Consider the following 23825-nt stretch of genomic DNA (forward strand, 5'->3'; position numbering starts at 1 on the left):
ATAACGAACTACCTGATTGTTGTATGATGCATTGCCTTGTGTCTGAATAACAAACTACCTGATTAGCGAATTGTGCAGTGCATTATTCCTGCATAATGAAATACCTGATTAGTGTATCTGCATTGCCTTACTTTTGCCGAATGACATTTCTGCGGGTTGTATTACGCGTTGGATTATTTTACCTTGCATAGTGCCTGATTGTTGTGTTACGCATTGCATTGTTTTCATTGCAGAGTGTCTGATTGTTACGTTACACGTTACAGCATTTTTACATTGCAAAAATGCCTGATCCTAGCATTAGAAACTGTATGACATAATATTACGAGTACAGGAGAATGTGTAGAAGTGTTCATTGACATCGCCAGAACTTACAAGGGCCGGCTGGCCTAACAACCGGCCAGTAGAAATATTACACAACCTCATATGTTAGTTTTGTATCGTGTTGTCTTATCATATTTTTTTTGTATAAGGTTTATACTCGTTATATAAAACTCATGTAGAGTCTATTTGTGGTGTCATCATTGGGTTATTGTGAGCGTAGTTGCGAATACTTTACACATTTGCCTTGAAGATAAGCCTGGCTGCTAGTGCCAAGCTACCGAGGGGGTGAGCGGGGTTATCTAAGAAGGTGACCTTCCCTTCCCTGACGGCGGTACGCGGGTCCCTCCTTGGCCTAAGGTACCCACCTCAGCCAACCAGGGATCCTGGGTTTCCCAACTTGCCTTAGAACACATGTTATTACATAAAAGGCTGATGATTATTTTCCCTTATATGAATAAGTAGGGTAATGTAACTGATATAGCTTGTGTAACAAAATTCACCTTTGTAGAGGTTTGTGTAATCTCAAATAGAGGAAAGCAATGTCAGTCTGTGCAGAGAAGCCACACCAACATAATTGGAAGGGGATCCCTTTAACCAAGGGGAAAACACATATCCTGATTAGTAAAAGAAGTTTGAAAAAACTACGTTTATACACAATCAATAGAGGTGGGAGTAAGTGGTGTAATTCTCACTGTCGTAGTTACTCGTAATTTCCATGAAATTACTTGTAGTTTGACGTAATATGGGCCTAGTGTAAGCCGACATTTAGCTTTAGTTTCTCAGTGCAAAATGCAGGCTTGCATCCATAAAATGTGCTTGAGGATGAATTTTGCTTTCAGAAACTAGCACTAAATGCTACAGGACATGAACAGCGGTACCCAACATTTGTTCACTCTCTCTTAGTTTGTTGTTCTTGTGCTGCTGTTGTGGGTTTTCATTCCCCAAATTACTCAAACTGGTGTAAACACGTAATTTCAGTGATTTCTCATCACAAGTGAAATGCGTAATTACTGAAATTTCTCCAATTACTCAGTCGAAATTAAAATTTTCCCAGGCCTATCAATCATCAGTCTAACATACATGGAAGAGTTTCTGAGGGTGTGCATTTCTGTAGTGAAAGAGGCTGATGACTTTTCAAAATATTGTTTGCAGATCCTTAGGTTACTATATACACCTCATCAAAATTTGGCAGGCCTGGATTTGACTAATGAATGATGCCTGTTCAGCAGGCCTCATACCAGAGTCCAAAATCTTGACAGTCCAAAAACCAAAGAACCTAGGCAATTATATGTTAATATGTTTCTTGTTATTGTAACATTATAAAGATAGATACAGCTGCATAAAGCCAACTCACAAAATAATCGATCAAATATTCCCAATATTAGAATTTGACTTTCATGGTATATCATCCTTTACCAAACAATGAGTTATTCTTACAAATGCCTTTAGTGTAGATTAATGCTTTCGCTCATGTGAGGTAATTAAGAAGTCAAATGGAAAATAGATGGCTGTATATATTTGCAAGACTAACTGTGACTTTAGACACAGAGTGTAAAAGTCACAAGAAAAACCACCATGCAAAATTCTCCTGAATGCCTGGAAGCTTCTGGTAAGCTTATAAGAAGTCGCAGACTGCATAGACAGTATGGAGTATATGGTGCTTCTATCATGGAGTCTCAGACAGCCTATTACACAGTTTGTCAGACATATTTTCCCTACAGTCTGTCCTTAAACCTTTCACTCTATCTGTGCGCCAAGTGTGGGACTTTTTACAAATCTTGGGGCATATTTACAAGAACCTGACGCATCTGTTGGCCCAAAAGTCACACATTGCTGGAGTCATGTTGCATGCACGACGCAACCCAGCAAAGCTTGGGGAGTCCTATACTTAATACACTGCATCACTCCTCACGCCTGCTTCAAGCAGGAGTAAGGTTTTGATGTAGTGGCATCCTAGAAGTGGCACAGTGAAAACTTGCGTCACTTCTACAAGGCTTTCCTGCATTTGAACACCCACCCTGCCTACAGTATACCTGATGCGGGTATAATGTGTCGCAGACCTTTACAACGTGACATCTCCCTAGATGCATCACGTTGTAAATTGGCAGCATTGTTTACGCCTCTGCTGTGTCACAAAAGTGACGCCACGGCGATGTAAAAGTGTTGCAATGTGTTTGTAAATCTGCCCCTTAGTTGGCAATTATGTCTTTTATTTTGTTCTCACGTCTTAAAAGCAAAACACAACTCGATGTAGTCTTTCGCCTCACATTTGGCATAAAAGTCAATTCGACTGAAGAATAGGAGAACGATTGCCACTTATTTAGGTATGACATTTTAAGACTTCTTACTCTTCGAAAAAGTTAGCTTTGGTCTCATGCTCCTTACATTATAAAACAAATACTAGTACATTTATTGCAATGATAAGGGTAGCTTTCTATTTTGAAATTTTTTTTCAACTGTTAATGGTTTCAGCTTTTATTGTACAAATACTGCATTCTCTATAAATCTCTCTCTGAGCCTTCATCTGCGCGTAACTTCATTGCTGATCAGTATGTAAGCAGTAAATGGTTTTAATTCATTATTATGGCAATCTGTGCTCACAATGTTACATATTGAATGCCAAACTCTTAAACATTTAGGTTGTATTATGAAACATTTAAAATGTTCACCTAAGTGTTGACGCACGCCACTCGCCTGTATTTGAAAACCCATGAGTGAACACTTGTATGAAAATGGTTGAGTCATCTTGCTTACCTGACGGAGAAATATGTTTCCATGAAATCGATGGATCTGGTTTTCCACTTGCCAAACACATCAAAGAAACATTGCTTCCTTCGTTCACAATAATGTCTGATGAAATGTGATATATTTTTGCAGAAACTGAAATAATAAATGTTAACAGTGAGAAAGGGTTTTGTGATTTTGTGTGAACAATATTTTTCATGACAGGTGAATATTGATATGTATATATTTATTATTAAACATGAAAAATCAATATAGTCATCAATTGTAATAAAAAAGGCCATTGTATTAGCTTGCTGTTTTGCATCAGTGTTCAACGGAAATGTAAGGACCAAAACAGTTCTTTAAATTACGTAAGCATTGTCATTCAAGTTCATTTTTTATTAGCGCTTTCACAGTAGCATTCAAACTTTAGGAGAAAGGTGGACAGAAAACAACAGTACTTAACGGGTGTCAGTACATCACACAGCTAATTTTGAAATAGGCTTTATTGCCTGTGAGGGAGCCCACTTTAAATCTGCAAGTGTCTTGGACTGGCAAATGATTAAATAAAAGAAAATATGGGGTCTCAAAGCCCGGACACTGAGGGGCATATTATCAAGGGGGTTTATCTCCGCTTTTTTGGCTTCAAAAGCCAAGAAAGCGGAGATAAAATTATCTCCCTATTATCTAGCTGTCACTAACACCAGTTAGCGACAGCTAGTAGGCGATAGCGACCATCTTGGGCCCCGCTTTGCATGTCAGTGATATTTATCACTAATGACATGCAAAGTGGGCATGCCAAGATGTTAGCGACTGGAAACAGTCGCTAACATCGCTATCTCCTATTACCAACTTTAGGGGATATTCGTGCTAAGCGCGAATATCTCCAAAAGCTAACACCTGCCCCTGAGCAGTTCTTAGCCATGTTATCCAATGGTAGGTGGATAACATGGCTAAGAGCATTAGCTTGGTAATGCATGAATATCGCTGACTTTACAGCTTTATTCATGCATTTCGGCCGATTTTTATCGCTTAGGAGATAAACCTTGATAATAGCAAGGCTCCTAAGCAATAAAAATCGCCGCAGCTCGGCGATAAAAATATCGCCGCTAAACCAACATAGCGATAATTATCGCTAGTTGTTGGTAATATGCCCCTGAGTACTTGGGTAATGTGAGATTTTGCAACTCTGGAAGAGTGCATTAAACAAAGAGAAAAGACTCTGAAATCGTTTTCGCGTGTGCTTTAATATGATAGAGGCGCTAGTGGTGAAATAAAGCACACTCAGTATCACAATAAGAATGGAGAGAAAGTGTAGTAAAAGGATAATAACCTTAAACAACACTGACACTTCCTTTCGAAGATGTTTTGACAGTTTGTTTGCAATGGGAGAACTACAGAGCAGTCAGTCCACGCCTAGACTCTGAGCTGCACCCAGGCAGGGAACAGCAGCTCCATTTTAAAGCAGTGCTGCGGCTCAAGTATACATCGAATATATGCAAAGAGCATACTGAGCAGTCTTAAATATGAACAAAGCCACACATTTTCCTTTTTTGAAACTTTGAGCCCTTTGAGTAATGTGTCCAAGTGTCACATGGCTTTACCAAATGCTAGCTCCTTCTTAAATTCCGTAGGGTCCTAAGAACTAAATGGAAAATGTACTAACAATTTGCAAGGTGGATGCGCCTCTTTATTGGCACAGTCACCACAAAAAATGTTATTTCTGATTTACAAAGCCACACAGATAATATTTATGTGGCTTTGCGTGGCATTTTCCTAAAAAGTAACATGTGGCAGCCCAAAGCCCATTTCATGGGGGGCGCATAGGCATTCCCACGCATCCACTCATAGCTTTAGGCACATTTTAACATTTACAATGACTTGTCAACATGGGAATGTGTAAACATGCTTTGCGTCCCTGACCCAGGCATGGTGAGGAGACATCTCCTTATCTCTCCCTGTTACTTCCTTTTTCTAAGCCTTGGATTGCTTTTGTGCAGGTCAATGGGGCATATTATCAAGGGATTTATCTCTGCTTTTTTGGCTTTAAAAGCCAAGAAAGCGGAGATAATATTATCTCCCTATTAGCAACAGGCTGCTAACACGCAAATTTGCATGTTAGCACCCTTTTTCTCCACGCTTTCCCTTGCATCTCTAATGAGATGCGCTGAAGCAGTTTCCACTCCTTTTTCACATCACAATCAGCCCAAGTACAGGCTAGGCCATTGTTGGAGAGGTAATGAAATTTAGCCTCCGGCAGCTTTTTTCTATAAAAATCTAACTTCACCATTAGATTAGATATTTATTACATTTAATAATAGGTCTTTGAATGTTGTCTGTAGCTGGAACAGGTAGAATTTATAGATTAGAGCATGTCATCTATACTTTAATAGTTCCTATCAGTAAATTACAGGGTGACTACGGACATTATCATTTTGGGCTATTCACTGGGAGAACATGGTAATTCTAGTTTCAACCATGTACTACTGATGAATTTCTGAACTCTACACTGTGGGAAGCAGGCTGCACTTGTTGACAAATTTAATATAGAAAATCAAATGTTCTTATCTGTCAGGAATTGCCATTCCTGTGGAGTAGGAGCTGCCCAGCTTGTCCCTCCGGTGCGATCATGGCTATGTGGTTTCCAATACTTCCTTGGGGGTAGCTTTACCTCATGCAGGGTCAATGGTTGTCCTACTCAAGTTCAATTTGAGATAGACTTGCCTACGCCCCATACCTGGAATGCCATCTCCTTGGCTAGGTCCTTCCCATGTTATTCTGTCTTGAAGGGGTGTCCCGACCCAGGTTGTTCCTAACTTGGTATCCATTGCTGGAGGTGCTTTTTGCACCAATAACACAGTTACCATGCTGCATTAAAATGTTTCTATTCCCCATAGGTCAGCCACTAGTTGAGCGCAGTGCTCATTCTAGTGTTTTGACACTACTCACGTCTTCCTGCAAGACTTCGTTACTCTCAGCCGCTGTCTTTGATGACCGCAGGCTTCCCCTATTAAAGGTGGACCAGCCTGAGCAGCATGTTATTCTGGCACTGGAGCAGAGAAGATGGCTTTTCTTGCAACTGCAGTGAGTCATGAAAATCCCCCCAGTTTGCATGCAGTGGTTCCTCGAAGGAACTGTAAGTGGAGGTCCCTCTATGATTTATTTCAAAGATGCTTTGCTACCAGTTTAACAGTTTAACAAGAAAAGGCACTCTATTGACCTGTGAAGTAAACTCTGATGTGATAAGCATTCCAGCGTTGTATCTTTAACCTGCTATCTAGAAGACTTGTAAGTCAGAATGCCCTCATAGTATATACGATATTGTGGTGAATGTCAAACTCAGTTAATAACATCTAACCCAACTGGCCTCATATGATACGATAAACTGATAACATAGAAGCACCATGGAAATATTGCCTTAAGCTGATTATGTATGAGAAACGTCTTGGTGAACCTTAGGTTACAGTAAAAAAAAATAAGATTGTTGTCATTGGGAACTTCTGATACTCCTCTCCTAATCAGTATGGAGGAGCCCTTTGAAGACTTTACATCAAGACTACCTGAAGCCGTACTCATTGCCATAATCACTGGTTTCTCTCCCAATCAGTTCTCCTTCCCCACAGTACCCTAACTAATTATCCATCCCCATGTCAGGTCACTCTGAAACTCTGGTGTACTAAGCTGCAGAATCGGAACTACCAGAAGATTTGCCTTATGAGGGTACTGCTCATGAGGAATCACGCACACATTCCATTCAATCAATCAATCAATCAGCAATTTGTGAGTGCACTACTCACCCGTGAGAGTCTTAAGGCGCTAAGGTGGGTGCAGCTCCTGCTCGAACAGCCAGGTCTTGAGAATACTCCTGAAGGTAAGCAGGTTCTGGGTCTGTCGCAGCTGTGTGGGGAGGGTGTTCCATGTCTTGGCAGCGAGGTAGGAGAAGGATATGCTGTGGTGGATGTCCTGTGGATGCGTGAAATGGTGGCGAGGTTGAGGTCGGTGGAGCGAAGCTGGCGGCTCAGAGTGTAGAAGGTGAGATGTTTGTGGAGGTATGCTGATCCGACGTTGTGGAGTGCTTTGTGGGCATGGGTGAGGAGCTTGAAGGTGATCCTCTTGTTGACTGGGAGCCAGTGCAGGTCTTTCAGGTGGGCAGTGATTTGGGTGTGGTGGGGTATGTCGAAGATGAGGCGTGCGGAGGCGTTCTGTATGCTTTGGAGTCTCTTTTGGAGTTTGGTGTTGGTTCCTGCATAGATGGCATTGCCATTGTCCAGTCTGCTTCTGAAGAGGGCCTGTGTCACCATCCTTCTGGTTCTGGTGGGGATCCATCTGTAGATCTTGCTGAGGATGCGGAGGGTGTGGAAGCAGGAGGAGGATACTGCATTGACTTGCTGGGTCATTGAGAGCGGTGAGTCCACGATGAACTCCAGGTTGCGTGCATGGTTGGTGGGTGCGGGTTAAGCATGGGCGGAAAATCCGTTCGCTCGCGGATTTTGCGGATTTTCGGGAAATCCGCAATCCGCGAGATTTGCGAATTTCCCGCAAAATCCGCAAATCCGCGAGCAGCGGATTTTGCTCGCGCTGCTCGCACTGTTCGCGTGAGTTCGCGCCCCGCGAATAAGTGCAAAATTGCAGAAATACGATCTTAGCAAAACTGAAAGTAACTACTTACCAGGTTCAAAAGTTCAGGCACATCATTAGTAGCCATTTCCTGTAGTGCTTCCTGAGGGGCCCCTCCAGAGTTCAGTTGCCAGTTGAAACTATTATGTGACCCTGCTCTGAACCTCAGAATAGTTACACATATGCCACAAAGGTCCTGAATTACAGCTAAGGGAGACAAACAGGAGCCAGGCTGGAAGTTAAAATCCATTAATCAGCCCCTAATTCATTATTGTCAGTTGGGGCAGGGCAGGTGTTGTAACTAATTTTGCAACAATGAAAGCACTTAGCAAGTGCAAAAGATCACTAATCAGGGCGCACTAAGGAAGCAGGTGCCAGCTAAAAAAATATTCTGTGACACATTAATCAGCCCCAAATTAATTCAGGTCACTTGAGGCAGGGAAGGTGTGCTTTGCTTTGCCGAAAATAATGTACACTGGACAACCAGAGGGTGTGGTGATGAAACAGAGGGTGGCATGGGTGGGCCAGAGGGTGGCATGAGTAGTCAGAGAGTGGCAGTGGTGACAGAGAGTGGCAGTGATGAAGAAGAGTGTCCCAAACAGGCTGGACACGTAGAAACAACAAGTTCGCAAAACTTGCGACCCGACAGGTAAGTTCGCAAATTGCGAAATTGTAAAAACCCTCGCGAACTGGCAGAAACACGGGCGAACACAAAAAAAAAAAAAATCCGCAAATTCGCGGGAATTCGCGGATTTTGCAGATTGCGAATCCGCAAATCCGCAAAATTCGCGGATTGCCAATCCGCAAAATCCGCTCATGCTTAGTGCGGGTGTGGCTCACAGGGCGGCTGGCCACCAAGAGTCGTCCCAGGCATAGGGGGTGGATCTGAGGATGAGGACCTCTGTCTTGTCAGAGTTAAGTTTCAGGTGACTGGTCTGCATCCAGCTGGTGACAGCCTTCATTCCTTTGTGGAGGTTGGTTTTGGCGGTGGCAGGGTTTTTGTTGAGTGAGAGGATCAGTTGAGTGTCGTCGGCGTAGGAGATGATTTTGAGGTTCTGCGAGCGAACAATGTTGGTGAGCGGTGCCATGTAGACGTTGAAGAGGGTTGGGCCGAGGGATGATCCTTGGGGCACGCAGCAGATGATATTGGTGGCTTCAGAACTGAATGGGGAGGCAGACCCTCTGGGTTCTGTTGGTGATGAAGGAGGTGGTCCTGTCCAAGTCTTTGTCACAAATTCCTGCATCGTGTAAGCGTGTGCGTAGGATGTGGTGGCAGATGGTGTCGAAGGTGGCCGAGAAGTCCAGGAGGAGGAGGGCAGCGGTTTTGCCATTGTCCAGTAGGGTCTTGATGTCATCTGTGGCAGCGATGAGGGCGGTTTCAGTGCTGTGTTTGCTGCGGAATCCGGATTGGGACAGGTCCAGGATGTTGTTCTCCTTGAGGAAGTGAGTCAGTTGCCTGCTGATGATTTTTTCAATGACTTTCGCCGGGAACCGGAGCAGGAAGATGGGCCGGAAGTTCTTGAGGTCCTTTAGGTCTGCTGTGGGTTTCTTGAGTAGGGCGTTGATCTCTGCATGCTTCTAGCTTTCTGGAAAGTTATGGTCTCGTAGGAGCTGTTGATGATCTTTCGGACGGGGGCTGCGATGATGAGGTTTGCTTTGTTGAAGATGTGTTGAGGGCAGGGGTCGGATGGTGAGCCAGAGTGAATGGTGCTCATGGTTTAATTGTCGTCGTTGTTGACGTGGGTCCAGGAGAGCAGGTGGTTGCTGAGGCTAGGGGCAGTTTGTCTGCAGTGTCTGCAGCTGTAGGGAGGGTCTGGGTGTTGTAGCTGTTGTGGATGTCTGTGATCTTGCGGGGAAAGAAGGTGGCTAGCGAGTAGCATAGGTCTTGCGGCTTTGGACGTCTTTGGAGCTTGAGCTGTGGTTGGAGAGTTCCTTCATTATGTTGCAGAGAGCTCTGAGCTCTTTGTTGTTGTGGGCGTTGTTGTTGTAGCATTTCCTGAAGGTGGTCCTTTTGGTGGCTCGGATGAGTTGGTGCTGATTGCGGCTGGCGTTCTTTAGGGCTGCGTGGTTGTCCAATGTCTGTTCGTGGCGTCTCTTTTTCTCAAGTCTTCGGCAGGTCTGCTTGGAATCCTGGAGGTCGGTGGTGAACAAGCTGGCTGTCCTGATAGTGTGTCTGTTTGAGGGTTTTCTGATCGGGGCGAGAGTGTTGGTGCAGTCGTCGATCCATTGCCTGAGGCTGCTAGCGGCTATGTCGGTGTCCGTGGTGTCTGTTGGTGGGTCTCAGGTGAGGGCGGTGAAGAGCTGGTCTTTGGTGACCTTGTTCCAGCTGTGATAGGGGATCTGTTGCGGGTGGTGGTGAGTGGTGGGTTTCTTGAAGGTGAAGTGGACGCAGAGGGGGTCAGTACAGTGGAATTCGGTAGTGTGGCTGAAGGTGATGTGGTTGCATGGTGGAAAGGATGGGGTTGAGCGTGTGTCAGGTGGTGTGGGTCATGACGAGCTGTTTGAGTCCAAGTTTGGCGAGGTTATCGAACAGAGTGATGGAGTTGCTGTTGTTGGCGTTCTTGAGGTGGAAATTAAGGTCTCCAAGGAGGATGTAGTCTGTGGACAAAGATCGTGCGTGCTGACAATGTCAGAGATGGTGTCAATGAACTGTGGCCGGGGTCCGGGGGTCTGTAAATGAGTGTTCCTCTGAGGGTGGTGTTGGGGTCGGTGTAGATCTGGAAGTGCAGGTGTTCGGCGATGCTGAAGATGTCTGTTGTGAAAGTCGAGACTCTGATGAAATCCCTGTAGACGATGGCGATTCCTCCTCCTGGTTTGTTGGTGCAGTCCCTTCTGGCGATCTTGTATCCTTCAGGGAGGGCTATGGCAATGTCGGGTGCCAAGGAGGGGTTCATCCAGGTCTCTGTTAGGAAGGCGGCGTACGGCGAGGCTGAGTCGAGTAGGTCCCAGAGTTTGATGGCATGCTTGTGGACGGAGCGGGTGGTGAGTAAAATACATCTGAGGTGGTTGTGTTCTGTTCTGACGGGTGGGGTAGGTTATGTGTGTGTTTGGCGACTGGTGAAGTTGCAGCTACGTCAGGTGAAGGGTCCGTGGGTGAGTATCGGGCTGGCCTGGAAGCAGTTTGATGATCGGTCGCTGTTGAGTCCGTGGAGAAAGCCGCCGTCATAGCGTCATCAGATGTCGTGGCATTGCGAGGACCAAGGGGTCTGGCGATGGGCGCAGTCCAAGCGCGGACGTGCTCAGACAGACTTGCCTTCGGGGCACCCACTGTGCGGCCATGCTCTGGTTGCCATTAAGTAGGGGGAGTTGGGAGTGGCATGCAGCAGCTGGGAGGTGGGAGCAGGGCGGGAACGGTGGGAAAAATGTAAGGGAGATTGATGCACAAGTCGGAGGGGCAGAGGGGGACAAGAGCTACAATGCAGGCAATTACAGTAACAGAGCTGGCAGTACAATTTAACAGAAGCAGAAAATAGCTCAAATTAAACAGAACGGAAACAGAAGCAGCGCAGAGGCAAAATGAAAAAAGTGGATGACACCAACTCTGGGCCACGGCAGTTACTGGCACCAGGCCTCGAACCCTACCAAGGTGGGGCTCAGCAAGCAGCGCAGTGGCAGGGCACAGAGGAGCTGCTGGGGAGAAGAGCGAACCTCAGACCGGTTGGTCCATTGATTGCTCCTGACTAACCCTGGGCGTAGTTCACGTAGTAGTGCTACGCGCAGCTACATGAAGTGCACTTCGCACTAGGCAAGCTACGCATAGCTACGTGAACTGCGTAGTGCGGTAGGGAAAATGCTGTTTGCACTGATTACACAGTGCCGGATGCTTGTCCATACTGTGCAATCATTGCAAACAGCATCTTGCACACAGGGCATGCTGTCGTTGTCTGCAGCTTGAGTAGATTTGTACTCGAGCGGTAGCTTTCTAAATGTGGACTGGTAGTTTCTCATCGTGAGCGGTCGCTAGCATACGCGACCACTCGCAATGAGAAACCTGACCTCCCCGCGTTGAGAATCTCGCTGGGAGGTATATTTTCCATGCTCACGATCAGCAGCTTGATGTTGCTGATCGCACACGAGGAAAAAGTCTTGCCGGGATGTTGATTTTGCTCACTCGCGGACGTCAACTTAACATTGAGGAGCGGGTAGTAATGCAAACTACAGACGCTCCACGAGCGTAGCATAGTCCTACGCCCAGGGTTACTCCTGAAACTATTGGTCAGAAGAGTGATTTTGACAGCTCTGTGCAGCAGGGTTCAAGCTGCTGCTCCCAAGCTACACAAGAAAATCCTGAAGCCATGTGTTTAATGACCTGTAGTGGATGACACAATATGTGCTGCTTTCTACATGTGGCATTTAACATTTCATGCAAGGGGTGTATTTCCACACCACTTAGTATGGCAATATGGGGAATTTAATTGTGTCAATCAGGTTTAAGTTAATCTCAACATGTTTGGAGTGGAAGCACAGGCACTTTTCTCCTGGTTAACAATGGTAAAGTGCTTAAGGTTCTAAAGCCAGCAAAAATATGGTGCTGAAAATGGGGTAAAGTCAGTGGTGACCAAGTGGAAAAGGTAGATTTCTTACATGTACCTGAAGGACATTTTTAGCTAAAGGAATGACACAAAAAAATACATTTATTATAAAATAGTGAGGAAATGTGTACATTAACATCACAAATTAGGAACTCAAAGTGATGTCATCCGAAACACAGTGAGAGATGCACTATGAGTTTATTATTTGAAGAACATTATGGCAGCCTAGCTATAATGATATTGCTTGAAAAATAACAAAAAGAAAATAAATGTTAAATGGGTGCGTAACAAATACCCAGAGTTAGCAGAATACTGTATTAAAAACATTAGTACATCCACCTGGCAAAAATGATTCCCAATGTCCATGGCATCTTTTGCAGTTATGTTTGTGATTATCTTGTTTGTTTATCATGCACAGTTATTTCCCAAACAAAATATGCCATGATTAGCTCTGAAATCAACAAGCATTGTTTCAGAAATGTAGACAATGCCATTTCAAGATGATATTTCTGTGCCTGCATTTTAGAAAAACATTCAAGTTCTGTCTCCAGGTTTTTAAAATAGTAGTCTAAAAGTATTTGGTGTTTATTTTTATATATTCAACATATATTTGTGTTGCAAGAAGGATTGCGCTTATCAGCTTTAAATGCTTTACCCTGATAATAATGTTGTCAGACCAATCCAACCCGTTTGCTGCACAACAACACTAATTAATACAAGAGGAAAACTAGTGGGTGTCTTACCAGAAATTGATCTGTTTGCTACCTCTATGATTTCCAATATAATTGACATGTGACTGTGATCTTAATCTTGATGGGTCAAAATATTTCCATCACCGGCCTATTATCGGAAATAGGTGCAGCATGCAGGATGGAATGAAACTGTATCTGACAGCTAAGCACAATAAGTAAAACTGGCTTCTTGATAACCCATAGTATGTCTTTCTAAATTACATTTTTACCAGATTTTGCTAATTAGCAAATGTAGTCTTTGAATTTTAATTTTTTTAAAAACTTTGGTGCAATGCCAGGTTCTATAATGTCTTCAGACCTTGATCCTCTCAGCCATCCGCAATAAAATTCACGTTTTCCATAGACCTCTTATCGGATCATGCTATCCAATATTCTAAAACTGCTTTAAATGTATGGACATATCTTCAAGATTTAATGCAACTCAAGGGCAGCATTCCCATTGTGCCCTGGGGGTGCAACGGTCACGTGCACCCACTTTGTGCACCCCTGGGGTACAATGGTGTTATACGATGGGGTTGCTGACACATGAGTCTCCTTCTGTAATACTAATACTGCTGACGCATATGTAGCCCAAGCACTATCGTGAGAGGCTGTTCCCTCATTTGCATGGAGGCATTCCCCCATACAAATGAAGGAATAACTTTTCCTCTGTGCCTGTGCTACATTGTTGGCGCAGGTGCAGAGGCTAACATGTCTTTCCAAAAAGCAGCCTCTCGAAGGAAGGAATGGCATCCCATGGCCCCCCCTGATATTTCCCATAAGACGGATACAGTCTCTCACTACACCTGCCTATAAGGGGATCTCTCTCCTCTCTTAAAATTGCATGTGGAATGCCATTTGCACTGTGAAACTTGAAGCAGGTTTGAAGCAGCAAGGGCAACACAACTTCATGGCTGCCCTGGAGCACATTCTTTGTAATATCAAGCACTGTACCTGTTTGTGCCCGGCACACCTTTTGAAAGGGTGCCATGACGCAAACACGGAAAGTGCACTGTACATATATTATGGCCCCAGAGAGATGGAATTTGATCAATCCTCTGATGATTTAGATCTCGGAAAAAACATGAATTTTACAATTATTTGATTCCATTCAAAGGTCAGGAATGGGAAACATTGGTCATTATTTTAATTATGTGAAGAACTCTATAGAGATAATGTCCATATCAATTAAAAGATCCAAGTATCAAAAATAGTTTCTTTCTTTACTGTACTAAACTTCGCTTAAGGTTATTAAATTACACTATTGACAAAATGGTCTTGAGTGTGGAATAGTATTCACTGACACACTTGCACGTTCAATACCTATGATATATCAATTAGTTTATGCATTTGTGATCGCACACGAGGAAAAAGTCTTGCCGGGATGTTGATTTTGCTCACTCGCGGACGTCAACTTGACATTGAGGAGCGCGTAGTAATGCAAACTACGCACTCTCCATGAGCGTAGCGTAGTCCTACGCCCAGGGTTACTCCTGAAACTATTGGTCAGAAGAGTGATTTTGACAGCTCTGTGCAGCAGGGTTCAAGCTGTTGCTCCCAAGCTACACAAGACAATCCTGAAGCCATGTGTTTAATGACTTGTAGTGGATGACACAATATGTGCTGCTTTCTACATGTGGTATTGAACATTTCATGCAAGGGGTGTATTTCCACACCACTTAGTATGGCAATATGGGGAATTTAATTGTGTCATTCAGGTTTAAGTTAATCTCAACATGTGTGGAGAGGAAGCACAGGCAATTTTCTCCTGGTTAACAATGGTAAAGTGCTTAAGGTTCTAAAGCCAGCAAAAATATGGTGCTGAAAATGGAGTAAAGTCAGTGGTGACCAAGTGGAAAAGGTAGATTTCTTACATGTACCTGAAGGACATTTTAAGCTAAAAGAATGACACAAAAAAATACATTTATTATAAAATAGTGAGGAAATCTGTACATTAACATCACAAATTAGGAACTCAAAGTGATGTCATCCGAAACACAGTGAGAGATGCACTGCGAGTTTATTATTTGAAGAACATTATTGTAGCCTAGCTATAATGATATTGCTTGAAAACTAACAAAAAGAAAATAAATGTTAAATGGGTGCATAACAAATACCCAGAGTTAGCATAATACTGTATTAAAAACATTAGTACATCCACCTGGCAAAAATGATTCCCAATGTCCATGGCATCATTTGCTGTTATGTTTGTAATTATCTTGTTTTGCAAGTGTTAGTCTATTTGTTTATCATGCACAGCTATTTCCCAAACAAAATATGCCAGGGATAGCTCTGAAATCAACAAGCATTGTGTCACAAATGTAGACAATGCCATTTCGAGATGATATTTCTGTGGCAGCATTTTAGAAAAACATTCAATTTCTGTCTCCAAGTTTTTAAAATAGTAGTCTAAAAGTATTTGGTGTTTATTTTTATATATCCAACATATATTTGTGTTGCAAGAAGTATTGCACTTATCAGCTTTTAATGCTTTACCCTGATAATAATGTTGTCAGACCAATCCAACCCGTTTGCTGCACAACAATACTAATTAATACAAGAGGAAAACTAGTGGGTGTCTTACCAGAAATTGATCTGTTTGCTACCTCTATGATTTCCAATATAATTGACATGTGACTGTGAACTTAATCTTGATGGGTCAAAATATTTCCATCACCGGCCTATTATCTGAAATAGGTGCAGCATGCAGGATGGAATGAAACTGTATCTGACAGCTAAGCACAATAAGTAAAACTGGCTTCTTGATAACCCATAGTATGTCTTTCTAAATTACATTTTTACCAGATTTTGCTACTTAGCAAATGTAGTCTTTGAATTTTAATTTTTTGAAAAACTTTGGTGCAATGCCAGGTTCTATAATGTCTTCAGACCTTGATCCTCTCAGCCATCCGCAATAAAATGCACGTTTTCCATAGACCTCTTATCGGATCATGCTATCCAATATTCTAAAACTGCTTTAAATATATGGACATATCTTCAAGATTTAATGCAACTCAAGGGCAGCATTATACATTGTGCCCTGGGGGTACAACGGTCACGCGCACCCACTTTGTTCACACCTGGGGTACAATGGTGTTATAGAAGGGGGTTGCTGACACACGAGTCCCCTTCTGTAATACTGATACTGCTGACGCATATGTAGCCCAAGCACTATCGTGAGAGGCTGTTCCCTCATTTGCATGAAGGCATTCCCCCATACAAATGAAGGAATAACTTTGCCTCTGTGCCTGTGCTACATTGTTGGCGCAGGTGCAGAGGCTAACATGTCTTTCCAAAAAGCAGCCTCTCGAAGGAAGGAATGGCATCCCATGGCCCCCCCTGATATTTCCCATAAGACGGATACAGTTACTCACTGCACCTGCCTATAAGGGGATCTCTCTCCTCTCTTAAAATTGCATGTGGAATGCCATTTGCACTGTGAAACTTGAAGCAGGTTTGAAGCAGCAAGGGCAACACAACTTCATGGCTGCCCTGGAGCACATTCTTTGTAATATCAAGCACTGTACCTGTTTGTGCCCGGCACACCTTTTGAAAGGGTGCCATGACGCAAACACGGAAAGTGCACTGTGCATATAATATGGCCCCAAAGAGATGGAATTTGATCAATCCTCTGATGATTTAGATGTCCGAAAAAACATGAATTTCACAATTATCTGATTCCATTCAAAGGTCAGGAATGGGAAACATTGATCATTATTTTAATTATGTGAAGAACTCTATAGAGATAATGTCCATATCAATTAAAAGATCCAAGTATCAAAAATAGTTTCTTTCTTTACTGTACTAAACTTCGCTTAAGGTTATTAAATTACACTATTGACAAAATGGTCTTGAGTGTGGAATAGTACTCACTGACACACTTGCACGTTCAATACCTATGATATATCAATTAGTTTATGCACAGATATTTTTGTAACTATTATGATTTAAAATGTATGGCAAAGACAGTTTTTGTAATTTGCTTAATAACTTGGAGTAGCAAGGATTAATTAAACCTTAATAATTCAATATTTATTTTTCATATAATGTGCATGGAAAGGCTATTGGCTGCCAACATGTTGTTATAAGCATCAAAGTGTTAAGCAATTGTTTAAAAAGAATTCCAGATGACAAAAGTGATACACTGCTATCCAATCGAATGACTCAGTGAAATTAAGTTCTACCCACTTGGAATAAAGAGATATTTTCCACCTTTTTAACTGCTATTTAAATTAAACCCTAGGGCCCTGGTTATGAGTGGTCTGTAGTTTCTCAATGGGACACACTTTAGGAACATAAATGCTGCAGCACTACCACACTTACAGTTAATAGTGTGGCTATGTTGTAGGTCTTACAGGAGACAATTCCATCATTGTCAGAGGATCTTGTCCGATGATTGTGCAGTGGGGAGACAGATTACATGTGCAAATCATTGCAGTAGTACGAATTTCCACATTACTCCCCATTGCATTGTGGTGTGTAAGAGATGAATTTTTGATCCTCAATCATTGAAGTGACTTTTAAAGCGCAACTACTCACCCGTAAGGATCAAAAGGCACTCAGCTGATCTGTCAAAGGAACCATGGTTCAATCGAAGAATCAGGTTTTGAGGTTGTTCCTGAATTGGGGCAGTGACAGTGATTCCCTGAAGTGGAGAGGCAGGGTGTTCCAGGTCTTTGCTGTGAGGTAGGAGAAGACTTTTCCCCTGGCTGTGGTTGGTAGATATGTGGGACGGTGGCCAGGGTCAGCTGGGCAGAGCGGAGGTATCTGGTGGATGCGTGGAATGCGAGGCGGTTGTTAAGATATGCAGGTCCTGCTTTATGTAGGGTTTTGTAGGTGTGTGTAAAGAGCTTGAAGGTGATTCCTTTGTTAGAGGGGAGCCAGGGAAGATCTTTCAGGAGGCTGGTGATGTAGCTTTGGCAGGGTATATTGAGGATTAGTATGGCGGAGATGTTCTTAAGGTTCTGAATGTTATGCAGTTTCTTGAAGAGTTTCTGGGTGATGCCGGCATATTGTGCGCTACCAAAGTCAAGTCTACTGCTAATGAGTGTGTTGGTGACCAACTTCTTGGACTTACTGGGATCCACTAAGAGCTTTTGAAACAGATGTACTGCGTGTAAGCAGGATGATGCAATGGCGTTGATCTGGCAGTTCCTGATGAGCAAGGAGTTCAAGATGATGCCGAGATTTCATGCATGGTCTGTGGGCGTGGTGGGATCCAAGACCTGTGGGCCACCAGGATTCATCCCAGGCAGAGAGGGAGGAACCCAGGATGAGGACTTTAATCTTCTCTGAGTTTAGTTTGAGGCAGCAGTCTCTTTTCCAGTTGGCCACAGCCTTCATCCTGTCGTGGAAGTTGTTCTTTGCGACTGTGGTTTCATTGGTGAGGGAAAGGATCAGCTGTGTGTCGTCGGCATAGCAGACAATGCTAAGTCCATGATTCCTGATGATGATTTTGAGCAGGGCCATGTATATGTTGAATGGTCTGGGGCTCAGGGAGGAGCCCTGATGCACACCACAGCTAACCTCTGTGGGTGCAGAGTGGAACTGTTGTAGTTTGACTCTCTGTGTTCAGCTGGTGAGGAAGGAGTGGATCTATTCCATGACTTTGTCACAGATGCTGGTGGTGTGTAGTCTTGCGCATAGGGCACAGTGAGAGATGGTGCCAAAGGCAGCCGAGGGGTCCTGGGGGATGAGGGCTGCAGTTTTGCCTCAGTCGAGAAGGGTGCAGATGTCGTCTGTGGCAGTGAGGATGGCGGTCTTGGTATTATGGTTGCTTTGGAAGCCGGATTGGGATAGGTCCAGGATGTTGTTTGCTTTGATGAACTCATGGCGGTGAGCATTGATGGCCTTCTGTATGACCATGGCTGGGAAGGTGAGCAGAGAGAGGTTCTTAAGTTCTTAAGTTACTTCAGGTCAGCAGAGGGTTTCTTCAGCAAGGGGTTGATCTCTGCTTGTTTCCAGTGTTCCAGGATTGTGGCAGAGTTGATGGAGCAGTTGATTGTTCAACAGAGTTCGGGGGCGATCAAGGTGCCGGCTCTGTCGAACATGGCAGGGGCCCGAGTGTGATCCGGAGTGGATGCGCTTCATGATCTTGAGGTTGTTGTGAGGAGAGTTGAGCTGAGCAGGGTCTGCTGTGGTCAAGTGCATTAGGGAGAGTTGGTTGTGAGTGGGGTGTCAGGGTCTTCGGAATCGGGGCTGATGAAGTTGTCATAGAGCTCCTTAGTCTTGTGGTGGAAGAAGGTGTCAAGGGTCTTGCAGAGGTCTTGGGAGGGTAGGATGTCTGCTGTCTCTGTCCTCGGTTTGGCAAATTCTTTGACCATGGTGAACAGTTCTTTGATATTGAGTGTGTTGGCATTGATCATTTCTTGTAGGGCCACTTTCTTTGTTGTTCTAATGAGGTGATGATGTGATGTGACCACGGTTTTGAAGGCTGAGCAGTCTTCCGTTGTCTTGCTGTTCATTCTTGAGCTGTCTCCAGGTGCGTCTCCAGTAACAATATGAACCAAAATCCCTATACCCACAGCCTCTGTAGTACTGGATTGTTAGACAAAACACTAAAAACTAAAGCGGGTTCCAGAGGTTCGAGATGTAGGGAAAGGAGAGCAGGAAATAACCAGAAACAAGAACAAAACTCTCTCCCTAAACCTTAATTAATACATAGGTCATAGATCCTAAATATGAAAACAGTATCATTGTCCCACAGTGCAACTATTTATATTGTTTTTTTAATATTGTTATTGTATCAAAAGATATAATTTAAAAATATATATATTTGAATTCATTTGTATAGAAAGCATAACATAGTTAATTCAAAAACAGAAAGACCCGAAAGACAAAAACAATACAAAAAATATACTAAGACAATTTGGCACCACACATCAAACAACCGTCAGTCATACCATACACATTCCAACTGAGCAAGACATAAGTTGTACATAACACACTAATTAACAAAGAACAATTGCCAAATACATGATGCATGTTTCAAAACTAAGAACAGCACCAACGTGCGTTTTGGAGTGGAACCTATTTCCAACAGTTCCTTAGTCAGGGCGCCGCTGATACAGTTTCACTTTGTAGTCAGAGTTGTTGTCAGTGGATCATAAACAATTTATACAAAGTTGTGGTACGGGGTCTTTATAGTATAACATTCAAATATATAGAATCTGTGGGGGACAATGAAACAAGGTATGAATAATAAAGTTTTGTTCAACAATATGGATTGTTAGACCTGGTGTCCTTGGAGAGGTTTTCCCCCTACCTTTTTGCCTTCAAAACTCCTGTTTGTGGACTTTGTTTTTGCTGGACTTTGGCATATGTGCACTTTACGACTGCTAACCAGAGCTAAAGTGCAAGTGCTCTCTCCTTACAATATGGTACAATTGCTTATACCCAATCGACATATTTAATCTACTTGAAAGTCCCTAGTAAAGTGGCACTACCTGCACACAGGGACTGTAAATTAAATGTTACCTGTGGGCCTGGAGGACTGATTGTGCCACCAACTTGGGTATTACTTTAAACATGTCTCAGGGCTGCCAGTGCAGCCTGTGTGTGTGCAGTTTTAAACGGCCATTTTGACCTGACAAAATAAACCTTTTGCCAAGTTAAAAATGTCCTTATTAATACAAAGACGTCACCCCTAGAGTAGGCCCTGGACAACCCAGAGGGCAGGGTATGGTGTATTTAAAGGTTTTACATGTCCTGGTGGTGAAAATCACCTAAATTTGCTTTTCATAATTGCAAGTCCTACCTCTTCCAGAAGATACCTTTAGATTTACCTTAATACATTTAATAAACTTTAAGTTCTCAATGGGAACAGATAACCTCTTCATATTTGGTGTCTTTGGAATTGCATTGAAAACTCCTGACTTATGTTGAAGTTGGACTATAAATTCCAATTGTATAATGGCACTTTTAGAAATTTGACAATTTCATGCCTTACCATTTGGTGCCTACAGCCTGTCTCCGGGTCACATGACTGGGTGTAGTTGACAGTTGGGCTTTGTGTAATCCTCCTAGACAGCCACACACAATAGGGAGCTTAAGTAAGCCTGGATGGGCCATTACTGCAGGATGGAGAGGGGAGCTGGATCTAGCTCTACTGATTTTTGACTAGGCTGTGCCCTGTCTCCACACAAAAGGCTGCATACCTCCCGTAGTTAGTCTGGAGGCAGGGTACCTGTGCACTTCAAAGGCCTGCCTCTAGAAGCTTCCCTCCACTTTGAAGGCTGTGTATATATATAGTGGAGCTCAAACACTACCACTTCGTACACTTTTGGACCTGTGGATACTCTGCTAGGAGAAGGACTGCTGTGCTGCTTAAATCACTGCCACTCACCCTGCTGTGCTGACCTGCTGACCTATTGACAGGGTGAGAAGAACTAGACCTGCATCTCTTGAACCCAAAAACCCACAGTGACTCCAAGGGCTAGTTGACCCATGCACCTACACCTGGACTCGGTCATCTGTGAGAAGACCCTGCCAAGTGGTACCCCCACAGTCCTGGATCCTTGGAAGCGGACCTGAGGTGCTTTCCAGACTTCATTTGTCCAGTGGAACCAACACAGCTCCTCTGCTGAGTGGTGAAACCCTGAGCATAACCGACGCATCACTGCTGCTGTTTGGATTGAACCTGTCACAAAGATCTGCATCGCTCTCATAATCCAAAGCCACTTCAGAACTGCCGCTGCATGACTTATCCTCTGCACGGCCCGTCGCATCCCTCATTGAAAGCAGGCTCAACGATTAAGCTAGGCGCCGCATTGCAGCCCCATAGCTCCTCAGAACAGACATATAACCTTCACTGCGCAACAAAATCCTCGATACAGGACTTAGCATCCCAAACCCTTGTCAAAGGGATCTTTAACAATGATGCAGGATTTCACATTTCAGCACCTCAGCATCTCACATTGTTTCAGCTGCGTGACACATTCTTGGCACATATCCTCATAACTCTCTGGAGACCAGGATTTAAGTCACACTGTTCAGCAGACCTAACTAGGTACCTGTAGAGGCCCTCACTCCTTCGTGGTAGCCTAAACTTTGTCCGGTATGGGCAGATTTCCACAGTTGTCACTTTGTTCATAATACAATTTTCACTGAAATCTTTAAGATTGCATATCTCAGGTTCTTCTGGTTGGAATTTTGTTGTCTTGGTCTTGTCATATTTTCTAACAATAACTCTATGTCCCTAACCTGCTGTGGGATCATTTTTCTGTCGCACTTTCAATTTATTACTGTTTTAAGTGTTGCACAAATACATTGCAACTAGTCTCTAAATTAAGCCTGGCACTACAGTAGTTCTGTCACTTTTTACTGGGCTACGGTGATGAATCCCTTGATTGTTATTTTTAACATTATCTTGTGGACTCATGGATGGACTCTAATGCTTGTACCAAGTCTTTAAATCCTTTATAACCCATGATCTACACATTAATCATAAAAAGTGTTCTTGTCTTCCACAGCTGTCTGTCTTTTCTGTTAACCTCACTGCTTCCTCTTCAACTTTTATTTAATAGGATATTAGTTAATAATAAGAATCAAGATCTACTAGTGTAGATTTATATTCATATATTTATAAATCATTCAATCCCCAAATTACTTAATATTTAACTACATAGAGTTTTGCGATGTAACTCATTACTCTGTAGAGATAGGTTTGATCAAAAACTCTGTATTGTGCTGGGTGTCCACTTTCTTTATCGGTCTAGAATAAAATCTACCTATTACATGGCCATTAGATGCATTTCTGGCTCCCTAGGCAATGTGACCGTTTTGAAAGATACTTCACTTGGAATTGGACAATATGTGATTTTTGCATGGTAAATCTTGGTGAATATGGCAGTGGTGTCCTATTGAATACCCAAATATATCTCATTAAAGAAGGGAACAATGAATGAGTAATAAAAAAAACAATATTCAATGCTTTCTCATAAATATGAATTCAAAACTCAAGTTTTAGGGCAAGATGGATGTTACTAAATTGCATCATGCTGAAGATTAGATTTAATAAGAATTGTGCAGGCCCATGTGCAGTGTTGCTCAATTTTTTAGACGCAAGGTAGCCTTTTGAATGCTAAGTAAATTGACCCGGTGGTTTGTGATGGTTGGTGCCAGTGCCCGTGCTCCGTGCAGTCCTGGGAAATTACACATGCAAATATTTTACTGTTTTTGGCTCGTCATATATTATGTATGTATGTATGCATGTATATATGCTTGTATGTATGCTCTTAACACGGTGGCCAGTGGTAGAGCACCAGGACCAGATGGGGTCCCAGCGGACATCTTTCTTTATGATAAAGAACGCTGGAGCAAGTACATCATGCTATTGGCTAATGCCGTGGCCCAGGGTACACCGGTCCCGGTATCATGGAAAGGAGCAGAATTAATGCCGGTATATAAGAAAGGTGACAAAGCCCAGCCAGCAAATTACAGGCCTATTAGCTTGATAGATACTGTCCAAAAGGTGATTGGGAGGATGATTTTGAATAAGGTACTTGATTGGGCTGAGGAAAATAGAATATTGTTTTCTTTTCAAGCGGTGTTCCGTAAACTCACAAGTACTGTTGACCAGGTATTCCACTTTACCCTATTACAATGGAAGACTGTGGTATTACGCAAAGGCAGCCTTTATGCTGCCTTTGTTGACCTACGTGCAGCCTTTGATTTATTCCCCCGGTCACAATTATGGGCAGTTTTAAATAAATTAGGCCTATCTGAGGAAATTCTAACAGTATTGATGAGGCTGCATGAGGCAAACTCCACAAAGATACAGTGGGGAGGACAGGGCAGAGTTACCTCTGACATCCAGGTGGAGCATGGTGTGCACCAAGGATGCTCAATGGCCCCCACGCTTTTTACATTGTACATTAATGGAGTAGTTGCCTGCATGTCA

General features: G+C 43.2%; 1 protein-coding gene across 1 annotated transcript in view; it reads right to left on the reverse strand.

Annotated features, from left to right (window-relative positions):
• Nucleotides 1-23825, reverse strand: part of NEGR1 (neuronal growth regulator 1) — a 1973203-nt gene that overhangs the window by 990954 nt on the left and 958424 nt on the right. Inside the window, exon 3 of the mRNA XM_086953859.1 lies at nucleotides 3076-3201. Within this exon, the coding sequence (XP_086809985.1) occupies nucleotides 3076-3201 (126 nt within the window). The remainder of the gene's footprint in view (nucleotides 1-3075; nucleotides 3202-23825) is intronic.

Source organism: Lissotriton vulgaris, chromosome 1_1 (assembly GCF_964263255.1).
Source record: "Lissotriton vulgaris chromosome 1_1, aLisVul1.2, whole genome shotgun sequence".
NCBI classification, from domain to species: domain Eukaryota; kingdom Metazoa; phylum Chordata; class Amphibia; order Caudata; family Salamandridae; genus Lissotriton; species Lissotriton vulgaris.